Raw genomic sequence first — 21,405 nt, 5'->3', positions numbered from 1 at the left:
TAATGTTGGTGACAATCATTATTGTCATCATCAATCATTACTGATGAGCCACTTAAGGTGGCAAGTGTGGGCCAAGGACTACTCAAGCTTCTGTATGTTGCTCACTGTTGATAATGTTCCACTGGCCAAAGCAAGTCACATGCCCAGATTGAAACAATTGAGAGTTGTTAGAATATATTTGTTATAAAAAGACCCTACTTCTCATTCTGATTCATATAATAATAAAGATTCACTATTTGTATCTCTTCTGGTCCCAAAGATGAAATCATAGACTATTTCTCTTGACACTGAGAGGAATTCATAGAAAGAATCATGAGCATGGTGTAATCTTTCATACCATAAGCTTTTTGCTTATTGTTTGCAATGGAATAAGTTCAGCTGTGTATTTGAGTTGGAATGTCATAAATTTACTATAAGAAATTTTACATTTTATTTTAACTTTTATTTTGCCACTGAATAAAAATATATACAAATTCTAAGGATTTACCTTTTTTTGGGGGGGGGGTCCGGTCATGGGGCCTGAACTCTGGACCTGGGCACTGTCCCTCAGCTGTTCAGCTCAAGGCTAGCGCTCTACCACTTGAGCGCCACTTCTGGCTTTTTTCTTTTTGCTTATGTGGTGCTGAGGAATCGAACCCAGGGCCTCATGCATTCAAGGCAAGTGCTCTACCACTGAGCCACCTTCCCAACCCCAGGATTTACCATTTAACTGATTAGTTTGGAATGAATATACTTTATAACCAACACCTACATTTAGAATCAAAACATAACCAATACAGTATTGCCTCTATTTATCTATTCTCCCATATTATTCTCCGCAAAGGTAACCACTATCCCCACTAGTTTTGTTGTTTTAGAGCTTTATATAGTTGGAGTCATATCGTATATTCATTTGAGTTCTTTGACATTTACTAGATTACTAGATTGAGTCTTATTTTTGAGCATAGATGTGGTTCTATAATTTTCATTTTTATGGTATTTAATTGTAAGAATATAACACAAATTTTGATCTTAGTTGTTTCCAGGGCTTTTTTTATTATTGAGGATAAGGCTATTTTGAAAATTTTTATACATCTTCTGGTGCACACACACACCAGAAGATGTATAAAAATTTTCAAAATAGCCTTATATATATACTGTGTGTGTGTGTGTGTGCACGCGGTATGTGCGGATTGTGTGTGCATGTGTGCTGGTTCTGGGACTTGAACTTAGGGTCTGGGCACTGTCCGTTAGCTTTTTTGCTTAAGGCAGACATTCTATTACTTAACATCCCCACTTCTGGCTTTTCGCTGGCAAAAAGATAAGAGTCTTAGCAGACTTTCCTGCCTGAGCTGGTTTTGTACTGCAATCTACATATTTCAGTATCTTGAACAGCCAGGATTATAGGTAAGAGCCAGTGAGGCCTATCTTATATATACATTTTGAATATACAATTGACAGTAGGATTGCTGAATCATAGCAGCAAATGTTTCTTTATCATACTTTTGTGGATATATTTTATCTTCTCTTTGTTGTCCTAGGTTTTCAGCTAGTGAACTCTTACCTTCTATTTTCCCCTGCTTTATTTTAAAACACTCACATATAAATTCTATCTGGGTCAATAGTAGTTGATATGTTATTGAAAATTAAATAAGCTCTCCAAAAATGTAAAGTATAGCAAATCACTGTCTAGTAATAAGCAAAATATCTGAACTGTTCCATTCATTCATCAGATTTTTTGAACACCTACAAGTGAATTTAGATTTATATATGGAGACATGTAGAAATGTAAACTTGCACATCCCACCTCAAAGTAGCCTCAGTGGTAGCTAGTGACTCATGTCCACTTTTGCAACTCCTCCTCCTGTTTACCAGTGCTTGCCCTTGGCCTGAGAAAGCAACACATAACAGGTCAGCAGCCACAAATAGGATTATTTGTACTACTTCAGTTCATCACTCATCCACTACAAATTCACTTTTCCTATTCTATCTTAGTAGATAACTATCTATAGTTTGATCTCTTTCTTTTAGGGGCTAAAATAATTACTAGGAATATGAAAACTTAAAGAATGATGCTATTATTCAATCTTCACATTTCTTGTATTTTAAGGAAGATGACCTTATACATTTATGTAAAAAGGAATTTTCAGACTACTTATATTGTGGGATAGAATGTTTATAGTGTTCTTACTGTTCAGTATTTTATACTGTAATATGACCAGGAGGATATATTAGTTTTTAGGTAATATGCTCAAGTATCTTTCCTGCTTAAGGGAAGCATGAAAAATCAAAATCGCCCATTAGTCCTTCTCATTGGTTAATGTTAAATCAGTTTTTGTGAATTGCATTCGTGCATCTATGTGTTCCTTAAGGCCAGAGTGTTGTAGAAGCTACCTGTAATTTACAAAAATGCAGCACTGAATTCTAGTAACACAATTCACATCATGTAAAATCATTCATATACATTTCTATATCGTATAATAACCCAAAGATCTTTTGCTGTATTTTTTAGTAGCCACTTTTACTAGATCTGTAATTTCCATTTGCAACCAAAAGGGAAAACTTCAAGGAAAAGAATGTAAACACAAGTGTAGTAAGGTGGGACTAACTATCCTTACCACCCAAGTGATCCAAACCCTCTCAACAGGAATCACAGAGTTAACACTGGTATTGTAAGAGCAAGTGGTACAAATCCAAATCAAAGCTGCTTAAGTAGAAAAGGGTACATTGGCTCATATAACTGGAAAATCTAGCTTCAGATTCAATTCAATTCAGACATTATTGGGACTCTCCCCTCCATCTGGCCCTGCTTCCTGTTGAGCTGTGCTGATTCTCTTCCACTGCAAACTAGCTTTCTCCACAGGACAGAAGATAATGAACTTCCACTAAACTCCCTGTTCTGCATACCCTTAGACACAATCTCATTTCATGGTCCAAACTGGAAAACTACTGGGGTGGGATTCTAAATGGATGAGCTCAGATCATACACTCACTCCAGAACTAATTGCATTGCCAAGAAAAATTGGGTATTATGTGTGCAATGGCAGGAGTTTTTAGTTGGCAGGTTCACCAGAACCATCTGCTCAGGAAGAGGAATAACCCTCAGACAATAGCAGCAAATGTTCACCATTGCCTTCACAGGAACTTCCCATGAACTGACCACAAAAACACAGTTTTAGGGAAGGAAGATCTCAAGTCAAACAGAAATGCAATTCATTAGCACACCAAAGGTGTCCTAATCACACCAAAGGTGCTATTCCAGAATTCTTATTTCTGGAAGGAAAGTTGATTTGAAGCAAGTTCAATCTCATCTGCCCAAACTTTTAGGTCTTGTAATGTTTAAAACAATGCATTAAAGAGTTATTCACCTTAATGGTATGAACTGTCACTCAAGTGCATTATCAATATATAAGGTGTTTGCCAGAGTATGTAGACTAGATCAAATGTAAACTATGGATTTGGGGGATGGTGATATAATAAAGTAGGTTTAATTTTAACAAATGAGCAACTGGTTGGGGATGCTGACAACTGGAGAGACAGTGCATGAATGGGGCAAGGGGTTTTTGAGATATCTCTACACCCACTGCTCAATTCTGCTATGCAACTTAAACTGCTCTAAAAACAGGATAACCTAGTTCTGTAATACAAGATTAAAAATAATTCAAAAGTCACAGGCAGTTGTTTTCCACTACTGAAGTATTATTAATAAGAATCTACAGTGAGAAACCAAACCCTAAATGGGACAAATCTTAAATGGGGTATTAACGGGATAATCACGCCTCCATTTTTGCAGAAACCTTACTAAAGTGTCAACCAGATTGTTTCCCTCATTCTGAGGTATCAGGGTATCTTACCAAACACAGAGTAGAACTAGTCCTTTCTACTGCTCTATTAAGTACTAAGCTCATTATTTAAAACAAATCTTGTCATCACAAAAACAAAAACAAAACAAACCAGCACAACTTTGGATTCAGGGACACTGTGATGCTGTACAAAACAAGCACTATCATGGCCATACATTAGAGTACCTCCTGATTGCCAGCTCCATGTCAGTGGTGATCAACTAGATGTGACACTGTCTCATCTTACCACCCAGAGCTTATCTGAAAATGTCTGAAGACAATCACTATATTAAACTGGGATGTGTGTTCCTCGTAGTTAGTTGGTAAGGGAAGGGATACTGGTGAAAACATCCTAACAGGATTAGTTTTGGACTAGAGACATTCATTAGTCCATATGCTCCGCAATGTTTAATTAAACCAAAATGAGAATGGGGAGGCTAAGAAACCTGGGTCTTGTAGCGGTACAGAGGAAAAGACAATGTTTAAGACAAATTCTTGCCCCAGAAGAATGATTAACCTACTTGGACAGAGGGATAAAATAAATAATGAACTTACTGTTCAATGTGTAAGTGATTACAAGGCCTATGCCAAATGTGCTTTGAACTACATCAAGTGCTGTGCCTTGTCAAGAGAAGCCTTCATGAGTATGAGGTAAATGTGTAGTCTTGGTAGTCTCAATTAAACACAAAAGGGTGTTTTAGTTGATAGAGGTGGCAGACACTCATGGTAAGAAAGAGCAGTTTCTTTTCAGGACAGTAGATAACCAATTTAGCCACCACAAGACTATGTGTCCAGACAATCATAATAAGAAAAAAGAAACACTTAACTATCACAGGGGATAGCCTGGCCAATGGATTTCTGGCTGTCATATAATAAGCTTGACATGAGCTATAAAATTGGGCAACTCTTATCTTTCAGTAGTTCCTGTAGAAACACTAAAATGCTGTCATGTAGTTGTGCCCAAATGATTGCAGCTCCAAGAGCAAGTTGAACTTGGAGGAAACTATAATAGGCTGAAATTTTACTTAATCCTCTAGTCTGGCCTAGTCACTGGACATAAGTGTGTAAGGGAATGAGAGGATAGGAATACTTAAGACTCAGTTGAATTGAGGTAGGTAAGATTCAGGTGGCTAGTGCACTCACTGTTACATTTTCTGAATTAATGGTTTCTGTTCTGTCATTTTTTTTTTAACTGTTTATTTGAGAACAGGTCCTCTTTTACCCACTGCTACACCCTTACCAACTAAAACAGTAGGTAGCAGGAAAGTACTGAACAGTACAACTAACAACTACACAAGAAGGAACAGAAATATAGTAGTCACAGTTGGGTAGAAAGATTGGGACATATGCTTAAGTTCTGACACAATTTACTAATTAGAAGAGAGTAGCATTGAAAACTCAAATCTGATGGAACAAATTGCAGAGAAATAGAAAAAATATATTTAATAATTATAAGGAGGGATTACACCAAGAAAGTACACTTGACAAGTTTTATAACAGTATAGTCAGAGGGGAATGCTGAGCTTAGCAGAGTACATGTGGTTTCTCAAAAATGATGAAGGGCCTATCTATTCTACTGTATGAAGAGCAGAAACTGAAAAAATGACCTTTACAAAATAGAAAAGTAAATAATATACAATCACAAACTACTCCAAATCTAGTTAAACTGTAGATCATGTTTGGTTTTCTTTGAAAGTCCCAAGCTGACTGTGAACTTATGGTCCTTCTGCCTAAAGGCATGTGCCACACACAGTACCATAAGCATGTGCTACTGGGCCCATTTTAACCCTACAGATCAGTGTCAGCATTTAAAAACTGGGAGCAAAGTAAAGATCCAGATTCTTTAACTATCTTCAACACCAGAAAGATGGACAAACGTAGGCCTTTGTTTCCAAAACAGGACTGCCAGAGCTGAGCAAATGTTGATGCCTGGGAAATGACCACAATATACCATTAGTGCAACCAGTCTCATTTGTACTGTCCTTTTTCCCACTGTAGGTATCTGAGTTTGTAATTCCTGGCCTAGTGGTACAAGGTCAGCTTTAATGACAATGACAACAATAAAAATGGTAACAATAAGCATAGAGACACTGCTGTAAGAAGAGCACTGATCAACATGCATTGTATTCATAAACTGCTTTGTTAAATGCCACCTCCGTTGTGCAATTACTTGAATAAAAAGTATAAAAAAGAAAAAAAGAATGCCACAGAGATCTTTCATCATCTGAAGGACAAGGGTAGATGACTTAAGTTTCAGCTAAAGGGTCTGTCTAAAAGGTCAACAGCAGCAAACAGTAAAAGATGATATTAAAAAAATATGCACAGTCAAATGTGTAGTTAGTTACCAGTGTATATGAACATGAACCTATCTTGTCCTAAAAACAAGTATTCTCACTTCCACAAGACTTCTGCTCTTTTATACATTGTCCACAGACAGAACTAGAAACCATTTTGTTCACTGTTTTATCTTTGGTATCAGAACAGAACTGGGCATATAGTAGAAGTTCAATATATTTTCAGTTAAATTTTAAGTTTAATCTATGTTAGTAACTTTTAAAGGTCTTTTAATTACCCAGTAAAAATATTTTTTACATTGTAAAATGAAGAACACAAACTACAATTCCTAATCTCTTTTGTTCCATTTTACCACACCTAAAGATGACTATTCAGGTAAAAAAGAAAAGAAAAACATAGAATTTACTTCCTACAGGGCCTCACAGCTTTGACAGTCTCTTCTAACAACATTCATTATCATTTAATGACAACGGTAGGAGAAACACAAAGAATTTTTCCACGTTTATCTCTATAATCCTAGCTATCAAGAGCTAAGATCTGGAGTATCATGTTGTTAAAACCCTGATTGGCAGAAAAGTCTGCCAGGCTTCATTTCCAATCAATGAGCAAAACGTTGGGACTGCAGTCAGATGTGTGTGAGCAAGAAAACTGAGTGAGACCTTGAGTTCAAGACTAGTACTGACTCAACAAAGAAAACATTTTTTTTTCCAAGCTGTCATATCGATATTTCTAATTTGGGGGGGGGAGGTGATGAGAAGGGAAAGATAGGAATATTTATGTGGACTTGACTGCTAAAGTTTCCAGATAACAAAGATAGAAAGCATTCTGAACCAGAACATGCCTTAAAGCTATTCACTATTCCTGAATGCAAACACTGACTAAAATGGACCATATCTACTTTTAAAGCAAGCAAGCAGAATACGTCCATTTAGTAAGTGGAGTTAAATATGTCAATCAATTTGAGATCTCAGAGGTAATATTTTATTTCAAAGTAAAAATGATTTGACCAAAGTTATAATGACAAAAACCCTAAAAATTATTATTAAAAAACAGAATTATTCCAAGGCTATTCACTTATGACATTTTTCAATGACCAGTCCAATTAAAAATTAAATATATATTAACTTACAATACAACTTCAAGACTGAAAAAAATGTTCTAATCACAAATAATTGTAGATCAACATAATTAGCAGTAAGAGGGAAGAATTGCGACCAATGGAGAATCCTAATTATAAATAATGTACCTGTGAATCAGTTTAAATACTAACATACACTTACCCCATTTAAGACATAATATAAAACTTGTAATTAACCCTCTACTTGCGAAGACAACCATCTGACAACCATATTTCACTAATAAAAAATTAATTACTGAAATGGTCTATAGTTTTGACATCAATTACATATAAAAAGTCACTAATCATAGTAAAATGTAATAATTAGAGTGTTAAAGAAAAAATATTGTCAATAAAAAAAACACACTGGTTTGTAGACCACCATTTTATTTATAAAATATAAGCAAGGCATACATCTTCTTTTGCTGAGACTTTTCTTTCCCAATAATTACACCAAGAGGGCCTTGAGATGCATCAATTATAAAACACACTGAAATGAAAACATTTTCAAACTATACAAATACAAACCAGTGCTTTGTACAAGATTTCTCTATGAAGTTCACAATGTAAAACACTTCCACTGATGGAATATAAGGCACGTTCAGTTTGTTATGTTGTAGAATTATTTTTGCTTTGCTGGAGACTTTTCTCTTCTCCAGTGTTGATTTTTCTTTGATTCTCTGGAATGTTCAGAGTACCTACTAGATTTTTCCCACCGTCTCTCAGAACCATTCTGATACCTATCTTCGTCACTTTTAGATGTTGAATGTTTTCTATTCTTTTCCCTTGACTTTGATCTTGCTTTTCTTCTAACACTTTCACCATCATGACTTCGAATTCTATGTTTCTCATTTTCAGGAAAAGAACTTCCTCTCTCTCCTCTTCTCTTTTTTGGATCACCATGCTTATTTTCTAAGTCTATGTGCATTTCTTGGTCTCGGTCATTCCCAACTCTACTGTAACTATTTCCTTCAAAAGGAATACTTCTGTCTGATGTGTGTTTTGTTATGGGATCTCTCCAATTTGGATCTCTTGAGCTCTGACCTCTGTGTCTTTCTGACCTTCTTTCTCTTTCAATCCTTGTTTCCTGGTGCCATTGTTCTGTAATTCTTTCTTCTTTTCTCTTATCATTTGCTTGTTGGTGCCTGATCAATTTATCTACTTCTTTACTTCTGGTCTTCCCTTGTTCCTTATTTCTTATATTTTTAGCTGTGTGAAAATAAAATTAAGTCAAACTTTTATTTTAACTGTAACTTACAATTTAACAGTATTTACAGATATAGTTACTCTTTTACATAAAATGAAAACAAAGCCAAACTGATTACCTGTAAGTCTGATAGAATATCTGACAAGATGTGTAACTTTTTATATATTTAATATCAATATTAGTTACCAAAGTACCACTCAAGACAATGAACAGAAACTTTTTTTTGCCAGTTGTTAAGGCTTGACTATCCCTGAGCTTCTTTTACTAAAGGTGAGTGCTCTACCACTTGAGCCACAGTGCCACTTCCAGCTATTTTTGAGTACTTTATTGGAGATAGTCTCATGAAGGTTCCTGCCTGAGCTGGCTTTGAACCACAATCCTCAGATCTCAGCCTCCGGAGTAGCTAGGATTACAGGCATGAGCCACTGGCACCCAGCATGAAAAGAATGTTATAAAAGTTTTTTGGTGTAACTAGAAATGTTACATTTGCACTTATATACTTTAACCCAAAATAGAAATTCTAGCCCATATACATTGTCATATTAGTTTCATTATGTCATATTAATTCTAGCTGTGGAACATAATCAAAACACAATGATCACCCACCACATCATGGATATCACTTGCTAAACACAGGGTGGGATGCACAATTGGATTCTTGACAGCATAAATCTACGAGATTCAAATAAAACCCTTTTTCTATGAAAGCAATAGTTTCTAGTACTGTCAGTCACTAGCTGTACCAGTAAAAGAATCTGTTAGGATTTATAGTCACAGACTTTATGATAGCAACACAGGTTTAACTTCTGAAAGGACTTCTAAAAAGACCTTGAAGGATTTAATATAATCACAAATACAAATATAAAATACTGGGAAATACTTTAGCATTTTAAATCCTAAAACAAACTTTGTTATTTTACCTTTGTTAGTTAACTACTTGGGTACATAATAGAAGTACTTAGATGACTAAAATTTTAAAAATTCTTACATATCAAAAACAAACGTGGGAGAATTATCTATTTTTACCCAAACTCTATCTAGCTTTCATTACAGCAACTTCTATTTCTTCTATCAGATTCTACCATTGGTACATGGCATTATTAACTCCTTTCTCTGGTTCCCATCACACCATTCTCTGAGCTGCAGCTACCCAAGCAGAAAACCATCTCTATGTTGACCCTCTTCTATGCTACTTTCCTAGCTCTGCCAACAGTAAACCTAAGTCATATAAAAACATGCAATCTCTCTTGCTAGGTCTGCTCTAGTTTTTTAATTTGTGGGTAATTCATACTGTCATAATATTATTTAACATTTTACCAATCCAAGTACTCTAGTAAAATTGTAAGATAAGGTAGATTAACTATGTATCAGCAAGCTTCCTTAGTGCTGCAGTTCATGCTGTGCTATCCTATGTTCTCAGAATGGACACCATGAAATACATTGTGTAGAATTAAGAGGTAAACGTTGAATGAACAGTATCTGAATTATTTCAATTTAAGGAAATGAAATCGTGCTCTAACAACAGAAAATACTGTTTGACTATAAATCCGATAATCCTACAATTATGGAGTTCATACAATATATAATGTATGTAAAACACTCCAAGATATAACAAGGTAGAGAATGAGTGTAAAGATTAACTTTCCAACCTAAGACTCCTGTAAAAAGTGAAGTATGGCATTAAAATCAAATCAAATAAAAAATATGTATTTTACATAAGCAGACAGTCCTTTACCCAGATAAGACTACAATTCAAGAAAGCAGAAATTGGGTAAAAAAAATCTTTTCAAAAACTGAGCAAGAATCAATCTTGAAAAAGTGTTTCACAACAATATCTCAAATTGTGATAATGAAGACTAAAAGATCTGTGCTTTGCTGAAAGCAACTAGAAATAGCAGAAAGATTTAAAATCTTCTGTTTAAAGTCAATGATGATCTGAAAGAATTTCAGGTGTTAGAATGACAGGAAGTATCAAGTACAGGGATGTGTCGAAAGAGCACAGGAGTCAAGCAGAATAAACTCCTAGCTGCCTAAAGTGAAATAACTTCAATAAAATAAATGATAGCACTGGTCTTTAAAATTCATAAAAGATAATCATGAGTTAATACTAATATAAAATTATGATTGAACAAATAAATGAGGGAAGAGAGGCAACTCTTTTTTATAGAAGAAAGTCACTTACTACATTCAGAGTAGAAAATTTTTTTGAAAATCACCATTAGGCAAAGATCATAGTAAATGTTGCAAAGATCCAAAGGAAGCTGCCAAAATTAGTACGTGAAAGCTGGAGGATAAAGATTTGCATAGTAATAGTTTCTACATAAGTAATAAAGTATCTCCATATGAGATATTAGTAGAAGAACACAGCTTCTGTAAAGACATCAGGCAAATATGATCTTAATCCAGTGATCAAATTAATATTAACAAAACTAAGACAAAGCAATATGATGCACTTGGAACATGTCTTTTCTGTGGTATGCTTGTCAAAAATGCCTACCCTCATGCTAATCAAGAGAAAGAAGCAGACTAATTTATATTGAAGGATGGCAAAAATAAGTGACCAAAGAACTGTACAACATTCAGAGAGCCTGGAAGGTAACAGAGGCTGAGAAGAATGTAGTTAATTCACACAGGAGCTTGAAAGAAAAAAGACATATGAGTTTGTTGATTTCTGATCAGCTGATCTGCTTCTTCATTTCCGGTAACATCCAAATAAGGCCTGCAGTTCAGTTTTACTACAGTTTATTTGGATATGATAGAAGAAACAGGATCAAATGTTCACATAGGGATTCCAAAGGAGGATATTCTTAGGAGAGAACCACAAATACTCAATAGCCAAGTGCATCTGATCATATAAAATGATGTTTATCAAAATGAACTCAAAGAAATGGAGGTTTTTTTTTTGTTATTTTGCTTTTTGTTTTCCCCTTTTTTGCTCTTTTGATTCCTGTACCTTTTCTCTTGTATGTAAATTTATATATTTGGGGGAGGATTAAAGGGAGCACAGAAATGATGGGACAAAGGGTGAACTAATACAGCAGTGAACTTGTGGGGGAGGAGGCAGAGAGGGAAAAAACTGGGAGAAAATGAAGAGGTGGGACTGTTCAAAAGAAGTATACTATCTGACTTATGTAACTGTAATCCCTCTGTATATCACTTTTACAAGAAAATTATAAATGCAATATTGTTTTTAATACTGTTCCAAAAATACTGTTCCAATGTTAATTCAGGTATTTCAGTTCATAATTAAAGTATGTTTATGTAAGAAGCTAACATTGGAGGAGTTAGATTGAAGGTGGATGTAGGTTTTTGTACTGCTTTTGCCAATTTTATTATCAGTGTGAAATCAGCTCAAAATGAAAAGTTAAAAACATAAAGGAACTGTTAAAAAATGAGAACTAGAAGGGCTAAAAATTAAGAAGACAGAAACATACAAAAGCTGGTATTCTATAGCTAGTTTCTATCTGGAAACATTTGCAGGGCTGCTGAGGGCAAAGACAGAAGACAGAAGAGCTCTCTGACAGCCTCTCAGGGTTGCAAAAACAAGAATAGCACTAGTTAGTACACACACACACACACACACACAGTCTACATGTGTATATGTATATAGTATAAATACATAAAATGTAAGTACATAGACTATATGTACATACATATATATGTGTTTTATGTAGCAAAAATGAATATGCAGAATACAGAAAGAACTACAAATCAATTAAAAAGTTAACTTAATAAAACCAAAGGGAGAAGGGGAAGAGAAAAAATACTTAAGCTGCTACCTAGCAAGAAGAAGAAATATCTGATGTAACTTAAAACTAAAACTACAATGCAATATTACTGCCAAAATGGCTAAAATTTTTAAAAAGGCCAAAATATAGCTGAAAGGAATAACATGGAATAATCACTTAGAACTACAACAGTGATTCCATCTGAAGGTATATAACCCAAACGCCACACACAAACATGTATTTTTCTCAATTTAATAAGAGGTTATGCCAGAGTGGAATATAAAATGACCTGCATGCTTTCCTACTGTCCCTGTGGGCACTATAATCTGATAGGTCTGACTTGCTTTGTCTTGTGTGCTTACTCCATACTACCTCTAGAATCAACCAGTGACCTATCAGAATCAACTAATGATCCAGAGTATAGAGCTAACTGCTGATCTAGACTGCAGACCTAGAGTTGACAACAGGTATGTACCAGGGGAACACACAGACTTTTAAATCACTTGGTGACTTGGTGTCAGCCATCTCCAGCTTTGTGGAATAAGCCAGTGAGGCCATAAATGATTATAATAAACCAGCTCAGTGCTTCCTCAAGAAACAAGAGTCTATCAGTTTATCTTTCAAACAAAATTACTATTAGCTGTAAGTATCACTGTGCTACTTATCCATCATTTCCTAAGAAGGCTCTAGTTTTGAAAATGCCTACTAGACCACACTATTGGGCGATTACAATTAGTGAACAAGGATGCCTGAGCTAAAGAGAACAGCAGAACGATACTTCTGGACAGGTACTGTCAACTGTAACCAGATCAGAGATAGGCATTTGTTTCTTAGGTCTGTGACATTTATTGTAAGCATAATAAACGTTCACTGGGATTGAAAAAGATGAAAAAATGTACAACCTACCAAACACAATAGCTTAGTACAGACTATTTTTAAGTATGCTCAGAACACTTATAATTGCCTATAGTTGAGCAGTGGGAAAGAGTATTAATGATTGAAAAAACATTAACTAAGCTAGAAATAAAGGTGTTCATATTGGGGCTGGGAAGGTGGCTCAGTGGTAGAGTGCTTGCCTTGCATGCATGAGGCCCTGGGTTCGATTCCTCAGCACTACATACACAGAAAAAGCTGGAAGTGGGTGCTATGGCTCAAGTGGTAAAGTGCTAGCCTGAAGAGCTCAGAACAGTGCCCAGGCCCAGAGTTCAAGCTCCAAGACCAGCAAAAAAAAAAAGGTGTTCATATTGCCTAATTCCATGGTTAAAACATACAAAACAGTTAGGCGTGGTGACACATACCTATGATATGAGAACTTGGCAGGAGGGTAAGAGTTTACAACTACTTTGGGCTCCATAATGAGTTTGAGGCTAACCTCAACTAACTAGTGAGAGCTGTACGAAAGAAAAAATTCAACCCTCAGTTAAGTTTCTGTGCTTTATCCTTATAGTCCTAGGTACATAGGAAGCTAAGATCTAAGGACCAGGGTCCAAAATGAGTCTGGGCAAGAAAAGTCTATGAGACTCCAAGTAACCAGCAAAAAAGCTAAACTGAAAGTATGGCTCAAATGAAACAGCACCAAACATGAGCAAAAAGCCATGTAAGAGTACCAGGTATCATAGGGATGGAAGGTAATAACAGGAAACAGAGAACTTTGGGTGAGTACTAGCTATAGCTATATGGTTATATTCTCTATACAAATTCATCTAACTCATGAGGTATACAATGAACAACCAATGCCAATTACATAAATCTTTAATACTAAAAGTAAAAAACTAAGATTTCAAATATAAACATCAGGAAAACTACTCTAAGAATAGACATTCATAGACATTCAGATGGCATTTGCCAAAAGTATTTTCATTTTTATGAAGTTAATTCCAAAATACCATTTTAGTATTAGAAATGCTGTAATCCACTGAAGACTTTAAGGGTGCTAAACATTTTTATTATTAGTTGTAGCTTTTAAATAGCACATTACAAATACCACTAGTGATCACTTGTTAGAAAAAGGAGATTAAATTGTAAATGAGCTTCAATACCTGAGGATGAGCTCTGACTGCCACTGGAGGAGGAGTCACTCTCATCACTGGAAGAGTCTGAACTGCTCTCGCTGCTGTCAGAAGCAGAGTTCGAGGAGTCTGACTCTGAAGAGGATGAGGCTGAAGAGGAAGAGGTCAGGGAGGATTTATTTTGTTCAACATCTGGTTTCTGTGCCACGATGACTTTGGGTGTATTTTTTAGATGCTCACGCAATTCATCCCTAATTGAAAATATAATCTGTTAAATTATGCCTCAAAAAGCAATTGTGAGTTAATTTTGAAAGCTGAAAATAAATTTCTGATAATCCTTACGTTAAGCCTCCAAGCCCTATAGAAGTGAAGAAGTTGATGGCAAACCGTGTGTTTCTTGGATTGTCTCGGGGTAATAATCCTTCAAAGAAAGGCTGTAGGGTCCTGAAAAAGGAAAAAAAAAAAAAAAGGAAACAAAGAGACATGTAAAGATAAACATGCAATGGCCTTCAACAGTCTTTCAGATTTTCCATATATTAAATTAGTAAGTGAAATGCAATCAACTAAGTAGTAAATATGTTTACAGATTAAGCCACAAGCTAGGTAAATGAAAGAAATAGTATCAAGTAACAATCTGCTAAACTCGATTTCCATAATTACACAATAGAGGTTTCTGAAAGACTTCTGATATATGAATATATCAACACACAAAGTTCAGACAAATGCATATATATGAATGTATATAGACAAACATGTATATACAAATATGTTAAAATTTCCTTTATCTTCATATGTGTGTATGTATGTGCATATACTTCATGTTAAGAATGAGGGAAAAGTCTAAAGCCCAGACTAAAACATGTTTAATGATTAACTTACTCATCTTTTAATCTTGCATTAAGTTTAGGAAGACCCATATATTCACACAGTTCTTGGAAAAATATTTTGACAAAAATTCTACTTGATGATGTAGTGGTTTCTTCACTCAGTTTTATACACTCAAGAACCTGAAAATTAAGACAACTTTATTTTGGTTTTCAGTAGGTAGGATGAGGTGACCATAAGTATAGGGATTCCTTAACACTTATTTCATCTTAAGCTAGAATTATCTCTGAATATCTTTTCTGATTTTTATTACTAAGCAAACTTTAGACATTCTCTACACTATTTTCAAAATTTAAGCTGTTAGAGAAGTAAATTCATTCTTTCTTGAGTAATTGGCCTTTTATAGCAGGGATGATATTCTCTCTTGAACATGTTAACATTGAGGTACACACACTCACTTATACACAATACAAGTAAAGAAAGAAAGAAGGTCGCTCATGCCTGCAATCCTAGCTACTAAGGAGGTTGAGATCTGAGGATCACGGTTCAAAGCCAGCCCGGGCAGTAAAGTCCGTGAGACTCTTATCTCCGATAAACTACCAGGAAACCGGAAGTGGGGCTGTGGCTCACATGGTAAAGTGCTAGCCTTGAGCTGAAGAGCTGAGGTACAGCACCCAGGCCCAGAATTCAAGCCCCATGACCAAAAAAAAAAAAAAAAAAAAGGAAAACAAAGAAAAAAAAGAAAAAAAAATGAAGGTATATTCTGAAAACTAAGATTGTAGCTTAAAAACAAACTCATAAAGAAATATTTTGGGGCAAAATAACTTCCAGTTTTTTAGGTTCTAGTGATCCATTGGTTAGTCAACTGTTAAAAACAAAATTCATTTTCTTGAACAGTAAATATCAGTTAAAGATTAATTAAGTTTCCGGGTTGGTTTACAAATGTCCATATAACTAGTTAGATATACCTAAAATTTAATATACTACAAAAATCACCCCATGATTACAAGTTGAATAGTATCTTATTATGTTATTAATTTAAGGTTTTCTACATTTTATTCTCTTTCTTCTTGGGTTGACTCCCTCCCTCCTTCTCTTTTTTTTTTTGTCATTGGGCTTCAACTCTGGGCCTGGGCGCTGTCCCTCAGCTCTAGCTCAAGGTTACTCTACCACTTGAGCCACAGTGCCACTTCCAGTTTTCTGGTGGTTAATTGGAGATAAGAGTCTCCTGGACTTTCCTCCTGGGCTAGCTTTGAACCACGATCTTCAGATTTCAGCCTCCTGAGTAGCTAGGATTAAAGGTGTGAGCCACTAGTGCCTGGCTCTTCTCTTCCTTTCTAAATTCCATTCTCAACTTTTGATTGCCCAGTACTTCTCTCATGACAAGATATATAGGTTGTAACTAAATTATGGTTATTAAATGAACAGTAGTTATACATAAATAGCAGCTTAATGAATATAACTCCAATTCTAATCCACTATCCATTTCCCCGTTAAGGGTGTCTTTCCTTGCTGTAACTCTGACAATAGGATCTCTTCCCTACAGGATACTCATCAATCAATGTACACACAAAGGCACATATCCTTCTAGGACACTTTTCTTGAGTTCTAACAAGAGGAACTATGAAAAGTTGGGAAACAGGCACGTGTGTCACAGAGGCACACAGACACGTGTGTCACAAGAGGGCAACTTGTGTTTCTCCTTTGTGACACATGACACAGATCTATGTAACAGAGATAAGACTTATACCTAGTATTTCCTCTGAAAACAGTCCTAGTCATCATTATTAACCAACATTCTGGTTTCAACTGTTGTATACTTTTTTTTTTTTTTTTTTTTGGGGGGGGGGGTCTGGTCGTGGGCCTGAGTGCTGTCCCTCAGCTCTTCAGCTCAAGGCTAGCACTCTACCACTTGAGCCACAGTGCCACCTTCAGGGGTTTTTTTCCTGTTTAATGTGATGCTGAGGAATCGAACCCAGGGCCTCATGCATGCAAGGCAAGCGCTCTACCACTGAGCCACCTTCCCAGCCCCTGTTGTATACTTCTTATTCTTACAAATTATAACTTACCTCCCCCCTTTTTTTTGCTTATGTGGTGCTGAGGAATCAAACCCAGGGCCTCTACCACTGAGCCATCTTCCCAGCCCATAACTTACCTTTTTTATCCCATGCTACATGAACATAATCTCAAAGATAAAAGTTATAGAAAAGTATACTACAAATGTCATTTTAGTTCACATATCTTAGTAGGATTAGTGTAGAGAGGGTATAATTAATACACATTTGAGAATAACAGAGGATGAGGAAAGAATATTGACCCAACTACTTACACTCCATGGAAGTGAATCCGTGTATAGTAAGTGAGCAAACATCTTGGCAACATTTCTCAATTTGTTTGTCTCCAAACGATGGATAGTGTCGTACTGTTCTTTGAATATACTTTCAAAGGATTCCATGTATTCTTTTTTTAGCATGCAAAATCGCTAATAAAAATTGAATGTCAGTATCAGTAAAAACTGAATTTCAACCGTTATAAGCACACTCACCTTTGTAATTTAAATCTAAAATAAACATATTTTACTTTCAAAAATATATCATCACTAGACTTTTTCTGTTTACAAGATGCTCAAAATGGAAGTTTGATATATGATTTCTATCTGCCTGGATTTATAAACTAAGACAATTTACTTCTGTCAGAGCTATGTTGTCATAGTAGAACAGGGCAGAACATAAAGCAAAATCATTCATTCATGCCAAGATTTCCCTTAGGGCTTCTGTTAGATTCTAATAGAGGCCAAAACTCACCCCTGCTAATAAGCCAAAAAATTTCTCATATGTCCTTTGTTGAGCACAGCAATCAAGTATCATATTACATAGTTCTTTCTGTTTGGAAAAAGTCACAGTAATTATTCAAAATACAAATACCCTATAAACAATTAAGTCTGGTTTAGAGGATCTAAGGCTATTTTTATGATTAATGATAAAATTCTAAATTCATATTAATATAAATCATTTCTAAAAAACCTGGCACATGAAACAGGTATGTCAGCAGAGACTAAATATATGGTAACCTAAAAGGACCCTAACAATTTATACACTTTCCAAATATAATAAACAAGACAGAACACAGTGAGTCTTTGCAAAAACGTGACTACAACAACTTTACTTGTAATTTAAAAGACCTTACTCATGGTTAAAAGGAACAAATGTAAAAAAATTAGAAAAACAAAGGAATAAAAAAAGTATTTTGAAAAAAAAAAAGTATCTTGGAGTTCATTTAGATAAACATCATTTTATATGATCATATGCACAGCTATTGAGCCTTTGTGATCCTCTTCTAGGAATATACTCCTATGGTCTCACTACTGAAGATTTAGAGTCCTTTTTAATTTATCATGTCCAAGTGTAAATTTCTGTCTTTTACCACCCATTGTACATTCTAATTATTACAAATGAAGGAAAACATGCAACCTATGCTTCTTTGGGTCTGGCTTTATATATTTGCTTTCTTTAAATAGAAAGCACTTCTATAAAAATAAAATATGAATTTTTTAAGTTAATTTTTATCTGTGTATCTTTATTTGGATCTAATGTCAGTTAATAATACATATGTAACCTAAGAAGTAAATCAATAAGAATTTACTATGCTCATCTATGTAAATAATGTTAAGAGATTTTGATGAGGGCCCTTACAGCAAGAGATCAGTAGGGGTCCTAAAAAAGCAGATAATGGATACTCTAGAACTCTGCAGTCCAGCAGGAATCAACTAGGCATATTTGCATTACTTAAAGTTGTATGCTGTTTGCATTACTTAAAGTTATATGCTATTTGCATTACTTAATGTTATATAAACTAAAATTTTACTTAAGTCATATTAGCCATATTTCACGCAACCCACACATGCCTAGTGGCTACTGTTCTGGTTAGGGCAGAATAGAAATATTCTGTCCTGGCAGGAAGTTCTGTTGGACAGTACTACTCTATGAAGAAACAACCTCATCAGAGGTCTCACTTTAAAACATAATAGTAATGTCATCACATTGCTAACATTTTTCTTTTTAAAGAAAACCTGTCACTACTCAATTAAAAAGTGTTTATAAATGCATCAGTCCAGAAAAAATAAGCTTCATCAAAATTCCATATGACACTGAAAACTTTAAATGAGGCTTTTCTACATTCCACTGTATTATGTTAACTTGATTTATTAAAATTCACTTTCAATTTCTCTTACTAACACTGTGTTGTACAATACAGCAGTTAATTAGATTTTAAACAATAAAACATGGTAATGTGCCAATAGCATTGCTAACAGCACTACTCGAAAAACAAATTAATTTCATCCCTAGACTAAATACAATTATGAGTTATTCCCTATGGCTTATACTAATAAAATATTTTAACATTTCAATTAAATATTAGAGCAATTTTAGTAGTCTACTGAGTACATAAAAACTAAAGTACTATGATACTTGCAAGTACTCTCAAAATATGTTGAGGTTAAGTTCTAGAACAACTACCCTTTGGATTGATGTTTATGATGTAACTGTAGTATTTAAATAATGTAACAAGATCATACATTAATTATAACCCTTCTTAATTATAGTGTTGAGTATAATTTTAAAGGTTAATTTACTATTTACTTTTCCAAAGATGATGTATCAATTGCAGCCAGAATACAAATAGGAACATCATTATTACTATATTATCAAATAATTTTTTTAATTCAAAAATATTTGTTTTTCCTCAAAATTCTACAGCACAGCATTTTAAGAACAAATCTATGTATTACAGAATAAGGATTAGAAAGTGTTTTCTCCAAAGTACCTGGTAGTACATATTGTAAAGGTTAGAGATAAAATAATCTCTGTTGAAATTACTTATTCTACTACCATGATGTGAAAACAGCCATAAGGAAAGGGAGATAGCTCAATTAATGGTTTTATTCTAATAAAACTTTATTTTATAAAACAGGCAATAGGTCTAGGTCACAGATCATGATTACTGCCTTACAGCAAAGAAATTACATCATCAAGGAAGGAAATCACATCTAATAGTAACTTAGCTCAGAGGATCAAGAATTAAAAACTGAGCAGCTTCTTAGATTGATACATTCTATCTAATATCTATGTGGAATCTACTATATGTAAAGCAAAGTGAAAAGTAAAAACAACAAAGCCTTGGCTCAGGTTTAAGGACCTAAATATCTATAGGTATAGAGAACAATAAATACAAGACCATTAGTAAAAAATACAAGACAATTTACTTACCAATTTGGTGTTTATTATCCTCATCATTAGAGTTCTGATATTTTGAAGACTGAGGTACAGTGAGTTATAAAGGGAATGAGTCCCAAGGGGTAAAGAAAAGGCCCTATATGTACTTTATAAATCTCTAAATCACTGAGCTTACAGAGAGTCTGACACAGAATATGTCAAATGAATTAATGAATGAAAAACAACAAATTCTATGTCCAACTAGTGCAATGTAATAGTATATACTTTTCTATAACAAAGTAATTCTTTAATGCATAAAGGGATGGATCAGGTAGTTCATAAAAGAACACACTTCCTACTATGACACATTTGATTTATACGCAGAAATTCTATATAAAACGTGATTGTTCTCGAGGCTGTCTTTCAATAGTTAATCAGATAATTTAATTTAGTGGAATAAGTAGCATTTTTAAGATACCCTTAAAAGACCTAAACTTTGAATTAGTGTTTCTATTTATAAAAACTGTCTTAAATATTTTTATAAGCAATACATATTAATTATAAAAGCATTATTAACATACTGTTTGACTTTCGGGAAACTCCATTTTCAGCAATTTGTGGGCACATTCTTCAAAATCTAAACTATGGAAAGATAAAAATGAGATAAGATGGTCACAATAGGTTAAAAGCTTGCAGTAATGAACTAAGCTCTCTTTAACTGAACATACAAGACTATTTTATACCTTTACTATTGTTTTGAATAAGTTTTTAATTGGAAAATATAAATCAAACACAGCTCTTAATTCCAGAGAATGAAAAAAAGAATGCATACCACAGCATGGATAAATCTGTAATTAGGATAAGTAGAAGTCAGATATGAAAGGCATACATAATATAACTGATCTATTTATATAAATGCTCGAAGTAGGTAAGTCTATATACAGAGAAAGAAGGTGAAGGGAATAGGAATTAACTTAGTTTGGCATGATGAAAATGTTCTGGAATTACTATTGATGGCTGAACAATTTTGTAAGTATGCTGATACAACTAGCTGTGCACTTGAAAAGTAATTTTATTACATGTAAATTAGATGCCAATTTAAAAAGATTTTTATTCTCTCAAACTAATTAACCTGAAGCTATATCTCATTAAAGTTTCTGTTATAAGGTGAAGAAATACAGTAATTCAGA

The 21,405-nt window shown here is 34.5% G+C and overlaps 1 protein-coding gene across 3 annotated transcripts in view; it reads right to left on the bottom strand.

Annotated features, from left to right (window-relative positions):
- Positions 1-7,603: 7,603 nt before the first annotated feature.
- Positions 7,604-21,405, bottom strand: part of Cwc22 (CWC22 spliceosome associated protein homolog) — a 54,811-nt gene continuing 41,009 nt past the window's right edge. For all 3 annotated transcript variants that reach the window (XM_070019828.1, XM_070019811.1, XM_070019819.1), the window contains exons 14-20: positions 20,797-20,857; positions 17,807-17,884; positions 17,332-17,484; positions 15,057-15,184; positions 14,520-14,621; positions 14,208-14,428; positions 7,604-8,442 (exon numbers count right to left, since the gene is read on the bottom strand). In XM_070019828.1, the coding sequence (XP_069875929.1) occupies positions 7,856-8,442; positions 14,208-14,428; positions 14,520-14,621; positions 15,057-15,184; positions 17,332-17,484; positions 17,807-17,884; positions 20,797-20,857 (1,330 nt within the window). In that variant the 3' untranslated portion in view covers positions 7,604-7,855. The remainder of the gene's footprint in view (positions 8,443-14,207; positions 14,429-14,519; positions 14,622-15,056; positions 15,185-17,331; positions 17,485-17,806; positions 17,885-20,796; positions 20,858-21,405) is intronic.

This window comes from Dipodomys merriami, unplaced genomic scaffold, assembly GCF_024711535.1.
Source record: "Dipodomys merriami isolate MVZ:Mamm:240054 unplaced genomic scaffold, mDipMer1.0.p SCAF_1, whole genome shotgun sequence".
In the NCBI taxonomy this organism is placed as follows: Eukaryota; Metazoa; Chordata; class Mammalia; order Rodentia; family Heteromyidae; genus Dipodomys; species Dipodomys merriami.
This window is presented reverse-complemented; position numbering and strand designations above follow the sequence as displayed.